Source organism: Misgurnus anguillicaudatus, chromosome 20 (genome assembly GCF_027580225.2).
Source record: "Misgurnus anguillicaudatus chromosome 20, ASM2758022v2, whole genome shotgun sequence".
In the NCBI taxonomy this organism is placed as follows: Eukaryota; Metazoa; Chordata; class Actinopteri; order Cypriniformes; family Cobitidae; genus Misgurnus; species Misgurnus anguillicaudatus.
The window spans coordinates 27,521,437-27,539,181 of NC_073356.2; the positions used below are offsets into that span (position 1 = coordinate 27,521,437).

Here is a 17,745-nt window from a genome sequence, read left to right on the forward strand (position 1 = left end):
AGTAAACTTAGGTGACCAGCTCACGGGACAGCGCCAATTAACGGGTTAAAACACCAGGGGCCTCATGTATAAAGCATGCGTACGCACAAAACAGGGCTGGAAACGTGCGTACGCCAGTTCCCACGCAAAGGTTGTGATTTATAAAAAAACAAACTTGATGGGAGAATGGGCTTGCAGGGTGGGATATTAGGATGATTCATGTACACACACTTGCATGTGATCTGTGATTTATAAAGGGAACATTGCTTTGTTTTATAAGTCTTCATAATTTTTGGTGTATGCCATTTTTGGCTTTTGTGCGTACATAGACTTTTAGAAAGGATCCTACGCACAGTTTTATACATGAGGCCCCAGGTGTAAACGTAATGTGTCTATCTTGTCCACTTGTGATCCGATTGACCAAAATGCATCTTAATACCAGGTATAAAAAGCCCCGGGACACAAATTGTTTAAAAATGACCACCACAATGAAGAACTGTTAAACCCCTGTAGGCTTTCTAAAACTGTGTAGTTAACTGCAATATGTCCAAAAGCTAAGCTTTTATTACTGACATGAGGCTCAAGAAGTCTAGTGCATATCAAGCTAATAGGCATTGTGTTTAGACATGTGTTCTGCACCCCAGAGTTCGCTTACCAGTTTGGAGTCGATTTTGGCATCCAGCCTGGCATTGCGGATAAGGTTGACAATCCATCTCTCAGCCTCCTCGGGGGTCATATTCAGCTTATCTGCCAACATGCTGCCCAAATGCAGGAAGAAGAGTGTATAAGATGAGAGACGGAGAAAAAAGCAACATGACAATACTGTCTAGGGTCAACAACAAGCTATTAAACAAGATTTCAAATAAGTCTCAGTAAAAATCAGTTTTTTTTTAATGATGGGAATTAAGCCATGTGTAGAATCTTAACACAAACCCCGCATCAACATTTCAAAGTGTGAAAATCCGCCAGGCAACAGCGATCCTGGCATGATCCACATAACACCATTCAAAGAAACATCGGAATATCAATGCCCGTTTGAAGTGTAAACAAACAGAGCGGTTGTTCTTTTCATAGGCTTCTACCTCTTTCTATACTTCAAGACCTCTCTTCTGAAATCCCTAATGTGACGTCTCTGCTTTACAGATCTGGCTGGAGATCCATTCACAGCACGCTATATTCTATTTACAGTGGCTAAGAGGATTAACGCTACTCTATCAGGATTCCTCCGGGGAGGCGGGGCTACCTGATGCTGATGCACTGATGGATCCGACAGAACGTCTCGAATATGAACAGGCGCGCGTTTTCGATGAAATCCTCTAAGCAGGCTACCAGGAAAAAGTCGTTCACCAGCACCTTAAAAAACAAACAAAACTCACTCAATTTAAAGAGGAATCTTAGGGGTGGTTTCCCGGACAGGGATTATCTTAAGCCAGGACTAGGCCTTAGTTTAATTAGGAAATACGTGCCTTACTAAAAACTTATCACTTGTGTGCATTTTGAGGCAAAATGAAGGGCACTGATGTACTTTAAAGGATTAGTCAATTTTCCCAAAAAAAATCCAGATAATCCACTCGCCACCATGTCATCCAAAAAGCCGATATCTTTGTTCAGTCAAGAAGAAACCGTGTTCTCTGAGGAAAACATTCCAGGATTCTTCCCATTTTAATGGACCCCAACACTTAACAGCTTCAATGCATCCAAAAATTGCAGTTTCAAAGGACTCTAAACGATCCCAAACGAGGCATAAGGGTCTCATCTAGCGAAATGATTGTCTTTTTTTGTTAAGAAAAAAAATGCACTTTTAAACCACAACTTCTCGTCTATCTCTGGTCCTGTGACGCGCCAGTGCGACCTCCGCAATACGGCATCACGTCAAGAGGTCACGGATGACGTATGCGAAACTACGCCCCAGACGACCGTTCCGACGTTGTATGTCGAATGATACTAATTAATGTCCGTGTCAGTTTATTGTTTAAATGGTCCGCAAATGTGCATTTCATATATGTAACACGTGACCTTTCCACGGCATTAAGCAATTACCTGAGGTCGCGCTGGCTCGTCACACAGCTGGAGGAAGAAGAGAAGTTGTGGTTAAAAAGTGCATATTTTTTTATTTTTCTTGCCAAAATTGACAATCGTTTCGCTAGTTAAGACCGTTTGAGATTGTTTAGAGTCCTTTGAAACTGCAAATTTAAACTGCATTAAAACTGTTGAGTGTTGGGGTCCATTAAAGTCTATTAAAATGAAAAAAATTCTGGAATGTTTTCCTCAAAACACATAATTTCTTCTCGACCGAACAAAGAAAGACATCAACACCCCGGATGACATGGTGTTGAGCAAATCATCTGAATTTTTTTTAAGAAAGTTGACTAATCCTTTAATATATGTCAGTAAAAGTTGGTTTCAAGTTTGGACAGCTTTTACATTTATTTTAGTCTAGGACTAGTCTAATCCCTGTCCGGTAATCCGCACCATAAAATACTTTGTAGTAATGGCGTGACTTTTTTTATTTATTTTTTTTTTAGTATGGTAAGGTTGTGTACAAAAGTTCAACAGTCTAATAATATTTAATTGTAGTGGCTGAACATTAAAGGAAAAAAAACTTAAATTTTTTTTCACCAACATTTTTACAATATTTTACTATGTTCTTACCTCAACTTAGATAAATTAATTCATATCTTTTTCCAATGTGTGCATTTAATCTTTGTACAGCGCGTCATAGCCTAGCCCCTTTCATTCCTTAGGATCCAAACAGGGATGAATTTAGAAGGCACCAAACACTTCTATGTTTTCCCTATTTAAAGACTGTTACACTTTATAGAGTAGTTACACCAGTAAGTATGATGGCACAAAATAAAACATTGTAATTTTTTAAGCGGATAAAAATGAGAACCATATTGTATGGCGGAAGAGCACTTGGTTTGCAGCACTTCGACCCTGGCGCGCAGCAACGATCACTTCTGACTACTCCCCCTCTCGCTCAAACTTCTGTGAATATTACTGCGCCCAAGGTCGAAGTGCTGCAAACCAAGTGGTCTTATAGTTCTAATTTTTTATCCGCCTTAAAAAAATCACGTTTTATTTTGTGTCACCATACTTACTCGTGTAACAGTTTTTAAATAGGGAAAACATGGCAGCGCCTCGGTGGCCTCCAAACTCATCCCTGTTTGGATCCCAAGGAATGAACGGGGCCATGCTAATACATTCACAACGCGCTGTACAAAGATTAAGTGCACGCATTGAATAAAGACACGTATGTATCAATCCATCCAAGTCGAGGCAAAAACATAGTAAAATATTGAAAAACGGTGGTGTTTTCCTTTAAGTATATCTATCAGGCTTTGTAAACCAAGTGCTACCAACTTTCTTATCTGTGAATAGATTCAGTTAAAATGTATAATTCCTAGCTTTTAAGTAAGGGATCATTTATATGCAGCAGGTTGTCATCGCAAAAATAAGCACGACAGTGTGATCATCATCTTGTTATTTTGCGATAACGACCAGCTGCCTGTACATTATCCTGTTTATTAGACGGCCATTTACCTCATATGCACTGAAGTAAGGAACCTTAAATGTTGATTTGAAATATTTTATTTGATAATTTTTAATGAATGCAGACCTTCCGTTGGGAAAACCAGTTTACTAAGACAAGACGTTCATATGTCAAACACACTATTTGGTTTAATAATTTATACAAATTATATACTTATAATACTTATATTTAATTTTGTGTAATATTAAACTGTACCTGTCAAAATGATTTGCAAAATCTGGGTTACAGTGTGTTATTAGTTTTGGGCGGTTGTTATCTGGGTATAACAAACCTGCAAATGTTGCGACTGGCCAATCAGAATCAAGCATTCTGAAGAGAGGTGTAATAAGTAATAATAACCGAACAAAGTATTAGCAATGCCATTTTTATCAAGAATTTCAGCCATTAATTACAGATTATATATAATTATAATATATAATTATATTATATATATATATATATATATATATAAATAAATATATATAAATATATATACAGTCGTGGCCAAAAATATTAGTACCCTTGGTAAATATGATCAAATAAGGCTGTAAAAAATTCATCTGCATTGTTAATCCTTTTGATTTTTTATTTAAAATTCACAAAAATGTATCCTTTCATTGGATAATAGGAATTTAAAATGGAGGGGAAATATCATTATGAAATTAATGTTTTTCTCAAATACTCGTTGGACACAATTATTAGCACCCCTAGAAATTCTTATTGGTAAAATATCTCTGAAGTATATTCCCACTCATTTTCACAATTTTCAGAACTCCAGCATGATTGTAAACACAAAATCATTCAGCTCTGGCTTCTGTTTCACAGAAATATAAAGAGGAGGGGAAACAAAGCCTAAATTCCCTTAATCATCCATCACAATGAGAAAAACCAAAGAATATATTTCTGATGTGCAGCAAAAGATAATTGATCTTCACAAATTGGTGAAGTGGCTTAAAGAAAAGAGCTAGAGCAGTGAAAATGACCATTTCCATCATCAGGGCAATAATTAAGAATTTCCAACCATCAGAAAATGTTACAAAACTGCCTGAAAGAGGACCTATGCCTATATTGTCCTAATGTGCGGTGAGAAGGAGAGTTTGAGTAGCTAAAGACTCTTCTAGGGTCACAGCTGAAGAATTGCAGAAAATTGTTGAGCCTCTGGTTCAGAAAACCTTTAAAAAAATTGTCAAACAGAACCTACATCAACACATGTTGTTTGGGAGGGTTACAAGAAAAATTATCCTAGCTCATTCAAAAACAAACTAAAGCATATTCAGTTATCAGTCATGACTGGAACTTTAAATGGGAATGGCTTCTATGGTCAGATGAAACTAAAAATGAGCTTTTAGCAGCAAACACTCAAGATGGGTTTGGTAAACACAGAGAAAAAAAGTACCCCATGTGTACAATGAAATAAACTGCTGTGTTTTTGATGTTGTGGGCCTATATTTCTGCTGGAGGTTCTGGACATCTGTTAAAATACATGGCATCATGGATTCTATCAAATACCAACAGATAAAAAATCTGTAAGTGACTGACTCTGTTAGAATTCTTATAATGGGCCATGTTTGGATCCTCTAACTGTACAATAACCAAAACACAAACCTCAAAAACAACACAAAAATGGGTCACTGAGCTCAAAACCAAGCTTCTGCTATAGCCATTCCACTCTTCTGACCTGAACCCCACAGAAAATGAGAGGAGTGAACTGAAGAGAAGAAGCACCAACATGGAGCTGGGAATCTAAAGGGTCTGGAGTGATTCTGGATGTAGGAATGGTCTCTGATCTCTTGTTAGGTGATTTCTTACCTCATCAGGCAGGAGAAAATTTAGACCTGTTAAACTGGCAAATGGAGGTTTTAAAAAGTATTGAATAAAAGGGTGCTAATAATTTTGGACAATGTGTATTAGAGAAAAACATTTATTTCATAATCATATTTCCCCCCATTTTAAATTCTTATTACCCAATAAAAGAATACATTTTTGTGAATTTTTTAATAAAAAAATCAAAAGGATTAACAATGCAGATGAATTTTCACAGCCTTATTTGATCATATTTACCAAGGGTGCTAATATTTTTGGCCACGACTGTATATATATATATATATATATATATATATATATATATATATATATATATATATATATATATATATATATATATATATATATATATATATATATATTAGATATTTTATAAATATTTGCTATATTATTAATACAGAGTGACGGTAACAGAATTTGGACAACAAGAAATCATAATTTTTTTAGATATAAAATTTATATTTTTTACAGAACAAATACTATATGGTTATGGCCTATAGCATCTTGTGATCCATAGCAATGAGTATAAAACTATTCAAATAATAAAAAATAAAGCCACTTGAAAAAAGCAGAAAAAATTATGACTGGACACCAAATGTACCAGGAATTATATAATCACCAATACATCAAATGTGTTACTACTACTAATGGTAGTCTTATAAAATAAACATTCTTTTATTTTCCGTGCACACAAATGCTTTTAAGGACACAAATACTTCTGCAATAAAAAAATGGTAATAGGGCAGAAGATGAGATTATTTTGTTCACAGGTCTGAACGCTAAATGCTCCCTCTGGCCCAACTAGGCCAATGTCTAACAGCAAATAAAGTCAGGCTCACAGCTATGTGTCTAAAAACTGACAGCAAAAATGCTTTGAAAATCCCAGCGGAAAAACGGAGTAAATTACAGTAGGCAGGGATTTCGGTGGATGAATGGACCAGTGGCTCCAAGCACAAGACTCTCAATGCACGTCTCAAACTAAAACAGCGATTTAAACACAGAGAAGCAGTGTATTGAGGGTATTACGGGGATGACAGCCCTGGCGGGCATGTTATATTCGAATGCACGCAGCGGGTGGTGAACCTTACCGACTCGCATTCCCTCAGCTTTTTCTGAGCGCTGTCGAAATCAAAGTTAACGTAGAGGCACTCCACAAACTCTGTGATGGGATCCTTGTACGTATACGACTCCTGTTGAGAGAGTAAAAAAGCGGAACGAAACGTTAATCCAGCACTAATTTGACAGCGAGTGCGAAACTTGCCGTGTCGCCCCAGGCAGCACTTTTCTTCAGACTACTTTTAAAAAGTGCCATTCATTCATAGACACTAAAACAATACTTCAAAGGAAGCACATGTGAGAAATATGAAAGAAATGGAAGGCAGTGCCTCAAAGGAGAATATGCAAAACTCATTCATGTGAATCATGAAAATTAAATAAACTCTCAGCTCAGATGTGCCTTTCATAAGAACACAGACTGTTTTGAGCATTTGTGACCCTGGACCACAAAACCACTCATAACGATTTATAGATGTATACATCATCTGAATGCTGAATAAATAAGCTTTCCATTGACGTATGGTTTGCTAGGAAGGGGCAATGTCTGGCCGAGATACAACTATTTGAGGGTGCAAAAAATTTAAATATGGAAATAAATCGCCTTTCAAGTTGTCCAAATGAAGTTCTTAGCAACACCTATTACTAATGATAAATAATTTTTTTTTAAATATATTTACAGTAGGAAGTTTACAGAATATCTTAATGGAACATGACCTTTACTTAATATCCCAATCATTTTCAACATAAAAAAAATCCATAATTTTGACCAATAAATTGTTGGCTATTGCCTACAAATATACCCATGCTACTCATGACTGGTTTTGTGGTCCAGGGTCACAAATAAGAGTACATTCAAACCAGAGATGTCTGCATTTGATTACCTGTTGGATGACCTTTACAAGGTCTTTGAGAACCTGCCGTCGTTTCCTCACATCTTTGTTGGTAATGACGGCTGTAGTTAGGTAGCGTAGAATGTGGGGGCACATGGTCTGAATTGCGTTTAGGTACCTAAAAAAAATATAAACCCTCATCAGTACCACAAAAAAAAACAATTACTGAAACTGGGTAAAAACATCAGTGTTTGGCATTTCCTTTAGCTCAACTGGTTAGCAGTGCAAAGGTCAAAAGGTTCCATCCTTAACCCTATTAAGTCCCTTGGGGTCAATCATACCCCCAAGCCACTTTTATTTAGTTAAAAAACATGGTTCCCTTCATCTCAGTGAAATAAGATTTTGTGACTTTTCCAGATTATCTGTCAAAATTCATATAAAAAACTGGGCTTGATTCGGTCGTTCTAAAGAGGTGTAAAAAATTCACCAAACAAGGCCATTTGGGGTAAAAATGACCCCAATTGAAATGAATGGGAAATGCAAAAAAACCTTTTTTTTTCGTGTTATTCATCAAATAAAATCAATGCATCCAGAATAAATCTGAAAATTTTGACACAGAAAGGTAGGTCTGGTACTAGAGCACAAATGCAATAGAGAAAAGACATGCTCAATCTCACACACACACACACACACACACACACACACACACACACACACACACACACACACACAGGTATGACTGCCACAGAGCATTTTTTACAGAATTTGGCAAAAAAAACAGCCACATATGCAAAACAACGATGTAAAATACTCACACAGGTGTGCGCACACACATAAACACACACACACACACACACACGCACAAACACGCACGCACACACAAAGACACAGTAAAGCTTACACACACATAAAGACACAGACACACACACAAAAAAACAAAGTCACAAACACACACACACACACACACGTGCGCGCACGCACACACACACACACACACACACACACACACACACACACACACACACACACCCTTACATTTAGTCAAATTTCTGTGGCATTTTGTAAAAACAGACATTTCAAAATGCATCAAAAACTACAAAAAAATCTACTATTTGAAGTATTATTTATTTTTAATGACCTTTCTAATGTTTATATAAACATAAATTCGCAAAATGTTTCACTAAAGTACTGATGTTGAGCAGTTGGCCACATTCAGTAAAATGAATGGGTCTCTATGGGCATCTGCTGGTCAAAATTATTTATTTCCTAAACTGTAACCACAAAAAAGTTTTTTTTCTAAACACCAAATGGTCGAATTAAACACATAACATCTAGAGCAATATCTAAAACCAATTTAAATCAAATTTAGATAATTTATGTGTGAATTTTTCATAAAAATTTGATATTTTACAGGCAAGCTAATGGTGTAGTTGAGGAATTGAGTGGTAAACGGGTACAAAAGTACTTCATATCTCACAAAACACAGCATTATAGTATTATGGGAAGTAAACAAAACAAAAAAAGTATTATTTAAAATGTATACATTAAAATGTATAGGGTTGTGCCAATAGATGATAGTATTGTGTATCAACAATCGTTGGACATATTGCTGATAGAGGGTTTACATGATGATAGTTATTATTATTATCATGTTTACATGTAAATTCTATAGAATCTGAACCGGGCGTCTGCCCAGGCGCACAGCCAGGGTTGCCAGATTCGCATATCAAAATTAACCGAATGGACATTCAAAACTAGCCAAAAAGCATCTCATCTTTAATCATTAATTTCATCTTTAACCCGCAAAAAAAACTGGTGGAAACAGTTTAAACAACAGACCAAATATACACACCAAAATAAGCAGAGGACTTGGCAACACTACACTGCGAACAGCATCTCTTTTTAATGACAGTTGCTGTGGTTCCCTATACAGGTTCATCCTAAAATAATCTACATAAAACTGCTTTTCACAAACCATTTAATTACAGTTAATCATACTTTATATTATTAAATAATTGTAGTTGTTAGTAGTGGATGACCAGTATATTTCTCCCTATAGCTGACATTGAATGTTAAAGAGCAGGGTGCCTGGTGTAGTAATACTGATGTAGGCATTTTACGGAAAACACAAATTGTACATAAAAAACTGTCAAGGTTGTCGATACATTTCTGTACAGAAAGGTATAAATTAGGCACAAAGTAATGACAAGTCCTATCCATAAAGCCCTGTGTATTGTCTGTTCTTTTAAGCCTATGGCAGTCAAAAGCAAAGCCGTGCAATGCATAGTTCATTTGATTTATACACGTGTGCTGACGGTCAAAGCATGCGGATTGCTACAAATATGCTATACTTCTAGTGTCTTACATACTACACATACTCCTGTACTACATAAGCGTACAATGCAAAATGCAAGGTTTCAACTTTCAGACTTAACACACTAACTGGATGTGAGTTGTCAACAAAATTATTAAATATATTACAAAAACCTGAATATAGTGTGTATGAGTGACATCAAAGTGCTCAGGCTGAAAAGAGCTTGAAAGATGGTCACACAAATATGCACCGCTGCCCTTAAAAATTGAAAGCCTTCAGAAGCAAATCCCTTGTTAACGGTGAATATCCTTAGCTAGCCACTTCAGTCGCAACCACAACAAACCTTACTGTTTTCACACCACAACGTTCTTAAATGAACCAAACTGGCCAGTTTGATGGAAAGAGCAATGTAAAGGTCAGGGGTGACAACATACTGATGATAAAATGTACCTTGAATGCACTGCAAGTCGCTTTGACATCTGCTTAATGCACACATGCAAATGTAAATCAGACATGCTATTATAACCAATAAAATGTGCACACTGCACGTCCAATAGCACAGCTTTCAGAAACCTCAAGGTCCAAATAAAAAGCGCATTAAAATCATCAAGACCTCAGCAAAACCATGATGAATGTAATGTCAAACCACAGCCAATACACGACAGGGTGTCAAGTAGTAAGACATTTGTTATAGGGCTGGGTATTGTTAGCAATTTCACAATTCGATTCGATTTCGATTCTTGAGGCTTCGATTCAATTCGATTCGATTCAATTCAATATTGATTTACTTCCTTCGATATCGATTCAATAATAAATAAATACACAAGCAATTAAGTACCCGAGTATATTTTTAAATAATGTGTGTAGTATTACTAATGTTCAGAGGTGGAAAAAGTAAAAGTAAAGTTACTGCTCTAAAAATCTACTCAAGTAAAAGTAAAAACTAAATCATTAAAAAGTTACTTTTTTTACAGCGGGGAGAGGTGGAGGATTTTAGTATGGTTCAAAAACGACAAGGGAATATAAATCTCAAACTAGTTATTTTTATTTGTAGGAACATCTTTACAATTAAAGTGTAATAACAAAAAGTTAATAAAATAAAAAGCTTTTTTAAACTAAGAAACATTTATGGAATTATTTAATGATGTTTACATGTGAGTTATGCACTTTTGAAGGTGGTCAGCAGCTTGTAAATACAATCACTATAGTAAGGTTGTAATTGATGTATTGCTGGTAACATACATTATTTTATTAAACTATATATCTAGTTTAAATTAGCATATAATGAGATGAGTGCCATGTCATACTTTTGACACGTTTATAAGCTTCTAGCTTCCCTGACCTGGGTACCTGATGTCAGACCTTTATTCTCTCTCTCTCTCTCTCTCTCTCTCTGCAATGTCTAATGAGCTGCGCATTTTCGAGGACGTTCTGAAGTTGTGTTTGACTTGACGCGAAGCTGCTAGACTGCGATGGATAATGCGCATTGTATTAAAAACGCGTCGTGCAAATGAGCATTAAACCCCGGTCTGCAATTTCGTACTCGAGAGCATGAATCCTACCTTTCATAGGAATGAAACACTCGCTTCGCGTCAGTGGAAAGTGGTCGCTTAAATATGACCAGGGGTTTCTTTCATAAGATTTGAACTGAGGCAGGTCTGCATTAGCGCGCGCCTGTCTCGTCCGTCTCCATGGTTCTTTTTGCGCGTTCCCCCGCCCATCAATCATCCGTTGCGCGTCTTTATCACCTTGCTTTAAAAAAAAAAAACTCTGTAACGGATATGATTTAAAATGTAGCGAAGTACAATACTTCAAACAAAACATACTTAAGTAGTACAGATTTTAAAAACTACTCAAAAAAGTAAAAGTACACAAAAAACTACTCATTTACAGTAACGTGAGTAAATGTAATTTGTTTCTTTCCACCTCTGCTAATGTTTGATCACGTTGATGGTGCAGGCTTGAAAGAAGTGCTGCTGTTTGCCATCTTTGATCTTTCTGTTTTGATATAGCGCGTCTTGTACAAGGCTGAACGCTCTCACTAGAGTGTTGCCCACAGCGCCGCCACTGGCCGGGGGGGGGGGGGGGGGGCTGAATCGATTCATAGAATTTGATGAATCGATATTGAATTGAGAAACAAATAATTGCAATGCATTGATGAATCGATATTTTTACCCAGCCCTAATTTGTAAGGTTGTACTCACTGTGGCTGATACAGGAACAGTTCAATGATGTTGTCTCTGCCTTTGGGATGGTTAAAGAAGACAAACAGAGACCAGTGAATGAGCCACGTCCTCTGCTGCAGAGACTGAAGAGGTGAACTCACCGACTGAAAGATAAAAAACATTCACTTAGTGTCACATTGCTGACATCATATTACTGCTGAGCAAAACTGTATCAACTATAAATTGGGGCTTTCCATTTTTACCCACCTTACAAATGTGTGTGTGTGTCTACTTCACAAAGCAGATGTAATGTAAACATCATCCTAGTCAATTCTGTGTGTATAAGTTAATCTATTGCCTGATGTCTGCAAAAGGACCATTATATCCGAGCTCAAAGGATCATGGGTAATAAAGCAAATTAACCAGTGGGCAGGATATTGGATTTCTGCAGCTGATATCATGCAGAGCAGATTAAAGGGGGCCAGAGAGACTCACCGAGTTGTTGTCGATGGTCTCTCGTAAACGGGTCAGGTCCTCCATTGCCGCCTCCCAGTTCTGCATGAGGATCTCAGACGCCAGTTTTCCCCAGAGAGAGCTTAAAGCGTTTCTGTCTGTTGAGGGAACCTGAGACATGATAACCACCAATCAAACTTTAGTGTAGCAGGAGACCCATAAAAATTTTAATTATATCCACAATTTATGTTTAATAAACATGTAATATTCCGAAATAAAAATATGACTGAGGACAATATAACTGTGCAAGGATGTTTTGTTGGTAAATTTTTGCTACTGTATATAGCTCAGTGGTAGAGCATAGTGTTAGCAGCACAAAAGATCATGGGTTTGAACCCGGGGAACACAGATGCTGATAAAAACGTATTTTTTATAGTCACTTTGGATAAAAGCATTTACCAAATAAAAATGTAATAATCATTTTGCAAACAAAGCTCATTGCACAATGTTAGACTGTTACTGGTTGTTTATTCAGGTAAATTATTATAACAAACACCTGCTAAAGCACCAAGTACACAACAGGTCAAAATAATTTGTTTCTGCCGTTCAGTCCCATAATTCTTCCTACAACATTGCCCCAGGCTGTAACTACAATGCTATTTCACACTTCACAAACCACATGGCAACACTGTCAATAACAGATTTTGAGTGTCACAAACAGAAACACTTACTAGCACACGGAAGAAGTACAGATACTCAGCTGCACCCGAGTAGTTTCCACACTCGTATTGGAATTTGGCATAACGGTAAAGCGTATCCAAATATTCCTGACGAAACTGAAACATAAGAATAACAGATTTAATAGAAAATAACAACCACTGACAAAAGTTATTAGATAACTCAATTCCCAAAATAAAATGTACTGAAATTTTCCTCACCCCTATGTCATCCAAGATGTTTATGTCTGGCTCTAACCTGACCGGGAACGTTTAAAAGCTCCAAAAAACACATCCATTCATCATAAAAGTAATCCATATGACTCCAGTGCATTAATAAATGTCTTCGAAGCGATACGTTTGTGAGAAAAAAAACTTTATATTTTTAGTTTTTTAGTGATAAACAATGTGTATGTAATTTAAAAAAGACAATAACAACTCCAGATTCAAATATGGCGGCATGTGAAAAATTGGTTCTCACGTTTCTCATGACTAGTCGTCATATACACATTCATGAGACTGGCAAGAACCAATGTAATTTTATGTGACACCATATTTGATTCTGGAGCTATTATTGCCTGTTTGCATTACATAATGCATAATACATAACTTTTGCTATACCTATCGTTTTGCTATAGAAGACCCACTGGAGTCATGTGAATCCCTTTTGTGATGAATGCTGTTTTTGGAAACGTTGATCCCTGGAAATGCCATTTACTCTTTCCCTGCCAATGACACTTTCCTGATGAGTACGGCAATCTGTAATTCATCTATTATCCGCTAGATGGTGACAAAATACCCAATTTAAAAGAGTGGGTTCACACCAGACGCATTTGAGGTGTCAAATTCGCATCTACCACGCATAATTGGATGCTTGAACATTTTCAGTGTACTCGCTTCATTCACGCGCGAAAACCGCACGTGAAATTCTAGTCATCGAGACATTCACACGGAAATTCGCGTCATGGGATGGGCTTCTGCGATTCCGCTCGCTTCCTGTAATAATGTCACTACTAGAGAAAGCTCCTGATTGGTTAATGCGGCACGTTTTTCCGCCAAAGTTCTGATTTTTCAACTCGCGCGTTTCCTGCGGCAACACTCAATTCGAACTAGACACGCGAATAAAGGCGGAATTGTGCTACCGCTCTAAACGCCTCATTTGCGGCGCGAGACCTTCAGACGAGCATCAACGCTTTATTACATTGACTTGAACACTGAAATCAATCGCGCTTGACGCCTCTATTGTGGCTGGTGTGAACGCAGCATGAAAAACTAAAGCAAAAACGAATTCAACAACAGTTTAAACTCTGTATGTTTTGATCTTAGTTCTGAATCTGATCTCTAACAAAAGTCCTTTACAAAAATGCAATTATTTCAGCAATTATATAGCAAAACTTGGTACTTTTGAAGAATCCTACCCATATTTAAGAGGTTATAAAAAGAGAAGAAATGAAGATAGGACGAAACGTTTTTTACCCCCAATTTTGTTTGTTTGTTTGAAAGTAGAGGGTATGTTCTTTCATTTGATATATTTGTATGTTTTTTATATATTTATCGAAGAAAATTGTCCTGGAAGGCAAAACTTTTGTGAAAATCACAAAAAATGCTGGTGGGCAACTTTTTAAAAAGGCTGGCGGGGAATGAGTTAAAAAGCAAGAAGGAACCAGGATACTGTTTCATATAACTAAGTGCGTTTGGCTGAAGAAGGAAAGAGAAACATCCTGGATGACATGGGGGTGAGTAAATAATCAGTACATTTTCATTTTGGGGGTGAAAACACGGAAATGTTAAATTACTGCATGCTAAATGCTTGGTTTTAAGAACTTACAGCATGTTTTTCTGCCAAATATTCGAACAGCATCCTTCCATCCCTAAGAAAAATGCATAACAGAAATATTACACACAGACAGATTTGATGATTCTCTGTTTGTTAAGAAACCTACACAAAGGTTGTTGCACATTATAACAGATATTAATATAGTCACTGCAGACCTGGTGGACTGCATCTGTCTCTGAGTCTCTGGATCTTCAAACATCTTCACAATGGGCTCAGTCTCAGACTGGAGCTGCTTCAACTGGGCCACTACTGTCGTTCTTTTCTCTCTTAGGGCTACAAAGAAAAATAATTACATACATGCTACGATACTTTTTCATTCAGACTTGAAACTAATGACAAATCCTTCATTGGATCTCAATATGATTTTAACAATCGCCTGGAGAAAAGCAGTGCTTTTTGTGTGCAACTGTGCGGGAAACACTTACAATGTGGAATGTCTTTATCAGCATAGAGGTTTTTGTATACGTCCATAGCAAAGTCCACCATGTTTGTGTCGCTGAGAAGATCCAGCTTCCCTTGAAGAAGTTCTTTCTCATTGTAGATCTGAGAGACAGCAACCAAGAAACATCAAACTTAACATGCCATGTAAACATACCAGTATACAAAGTATACCGTGTGATCAAAAGAAAATGAAATGCATACAGTAAAGAAATACACAAAAACATTTTTCACCTGAACAAGGCAAATGATTCAGTTATTTGGGCGCGCGAAGAGTAAGATGTTATCAGATGGTAATTTGACATTTTCTATGATACTAAATGATGACTATATGAACGTCTCATAGACTCATACTATTTACATGATGCTATGACAGTACAATGGTACTCTTTAAATATCATGTAGCCATCATCCAACAACCATGGTACGTTACTAAAGATGTACGCGGAAGAAGCGGTGCAATTTTGATAACACGGCAATAAACAAAGTAGTTAGTAAAATAACGATAACAGATATGTTATTTCTGACTGTATAAATAAATATTAATGAATAAAAAATATATAAATGAAAATAAATGAATTGTCCAGACCAGCTGGACAGCTAAAAACACATAGGAATTTTCTCTTAGCGAACACAAATAAATGAAACACAGCCAAACAATAAAGTATTTATTACATAACGATATTTTTATGCATTACCTCTTTGACAGAAAGAAATTCCAGCAGCGGAAAGACCAAATGCCGGTCTAAAAAATGCGCAATTTTGGTGGTCAGATCGTACTCCGCCATCTTGGAAACGAAAAGAGCTTTTGAAAAAACTTTATTGAACCATTGAGCAATACAAAAGCGAGGCGCCCTCGAACGCTTTTCACAAATTAAATAAAAATTAAATTAAAACTGTCAGAAACAATCGAAGGAATCGAAGAACAGAATGAAAATAAAGATAATTGTTTGGCCTATAATTATTTCACATTATCATAAAATTTTATGTAAAAAAATCTAGTTTTATTTGTGACATTAGTTCATAAAATCTATTAAAATATTTGTTGATATATTTCAGTATAAAAACATATATTTCATTAATGGTTGGTGTGTGTGTGCATCAATATCTAAAATAAATAAATAAATAAATTGGTATGGTTTGGTTTCCATGGTAATTTGCTTAAGCAAATGAAAACCTAATTTAATAAAGAGGGAGAAATTGATCAAATGATTTAAGAGGGGCTCTTCTTAAATATTAATATTTTTAGTTAATTGCTAAAAATCTTCATGGTCCTGCACTCACTTAAATGCCACATTATCATTCTGTTGGATGTTTTCATCTTGCCTTGATTTATGAAAGGCTTTATATATCAGGAAAAACCTCTAAAATTCACCTTTGAGTTACATCTGTAAGGTAAAGGTTAAAATTTATATGAAGCAGTAGGCTAGGTGATTTAATCAAATCTACAAAGGGACTTGTGACATCAAACACTGATTTCAAAATACTCAAGAAGATATAAATTGTAGATTGATATCTGTACTTTTCCATTAAATGGAATTTTAGTTTGTTTCCAATTTGCAACGCAGCAGGGTTTTATTTGAGATTAGTTATCGCATTCAATATTTCAACCCTTTCTGAGTGATCTCAGTTTTGAAGAATTTTGAAAATTATTTCAGTATCTCTATATACTGTGTGCACTGCATTCTGAATCATACGAATATGACCATAATGAAAGAGATGGTTCTTAGACAAAGCATTTGATTCGCCTTATGTGTTTTAATAGTGGAGAAATATTAAGTTTTTCTTGAAATGACTGAATGATGGTGTACTGTGGACACTAAAGTCAAGGTAAAATGAAGGATTGATCTCCATGGCAACTCATGGTAACTTAATTATTCCAAAAAATGTGACAGATATCATCCACAGCCTTGATAAAAGCAAAACCGAGGACTTGCGTCTTATCACGCAGCATGAAAGCATGAGGGGGTGTAATTCAGCACTTGCAATTATATGCCTATAAAGGGCTCATTTAGCAGACAGTCAGAGAGAGAGAGAGAGGCAGATGAACTGTATCACAAAAGAGGTCAGATTTTAACTAACCTGTAACTCATACCTCAGTCTGAGTGATGTTTCACATCATTAATGTCACTTCTGTTTCAACTCCACTGTGAGTATTTCAACACTTGTGATTTTTACAGTATCTTCACTTTTCCATAACATTTTCTACTATGCCTCATAAAAGCACAACTTTGACAGATGGCATCATTTATTCTGCATAGCTTCCGGACCAGGTTGAAGATGCTCCATGGTAACCGAAAGCTAGTGGGGGGGCTGCTTGCCTACAAGGTTGTGGGTATAAGATTTTGTCCTCCAGCACTTTCCATGTGAACATGTCTGTTATTGATAGGTATCGCTGACAGAAGATCATCCTTGAGGGACAAATAAATTATCCATCCGTGCATTTGGCTGCTTAAATGAACCGAGTCCTGGGGGGAAATGGTTTGTATGCCGTGCTTGCAGATTGGAAGAGCCTGGTGGGTTATCTGACTCGTCAAGCAAAACAGAACTGATACATGGTTCTCCTCAAACCGCTGACTCTGTGTATTGCAGCCTTTCATC

At 36.5% G+C, this 17,745-nt stretch overlaps 1 protein-coding gene across 1 annotated transcript in view; it reads right to left on the bottom strand.

Moving 5' to 3' along the window:
• Positions 1-15,999, bottom strand: part of eif3eb (eukaryotic translation initiation factor 3, subunit E, b) — a 28,714-nt gene extending 12,715 nt beyond the window's left edge. Inside the window, exons 1-11 of the mRNA XM_073858427.1 lie at positions 15,843-15,999; positions 15,132-15,249; positions 14,862-14,979; positions 14,698-14,740; positions 12,885-12,989; positions 12,190-12,324; positions 11,740-11,855; positions 7,273-7,399; positions 6,424-6,525; positions 1,223-1,332; positions 635-737 (exon numbers count right to left, since the gene is read on the bottom strand). Of these exons, the coding sequence (XP_073714528.1) occupies positions 635-737; positions 1,223-1,332; positions 6,424-6,525; positions 7,273-7,399; positions 11,740-11,855; positions 12,190-12,324; positions 12,885-12,989; positions 14,698-14,740; positions 14,862-14,979; positions 15,132-15,249; positions 15,843-15,932 (1,167 nt within the window). The 5' untranslated portion in view covers positions 15,933-15,999. The remainder of the gene's footprint in view (positions 1-634; positions 738-1,222; positions 1,333-6,423; positions 6,526-7,272; positions 7,400-11,739; positions 11,856-12,189; positions 12,325-12,884; positions 12,990-14,697; positions 14,741-14,861; positions 14,980-15,131; positions 15,250-15,842) is intronic.
• Positions 16,000-17,745: the final 1,746 nt, after the last annotated feature.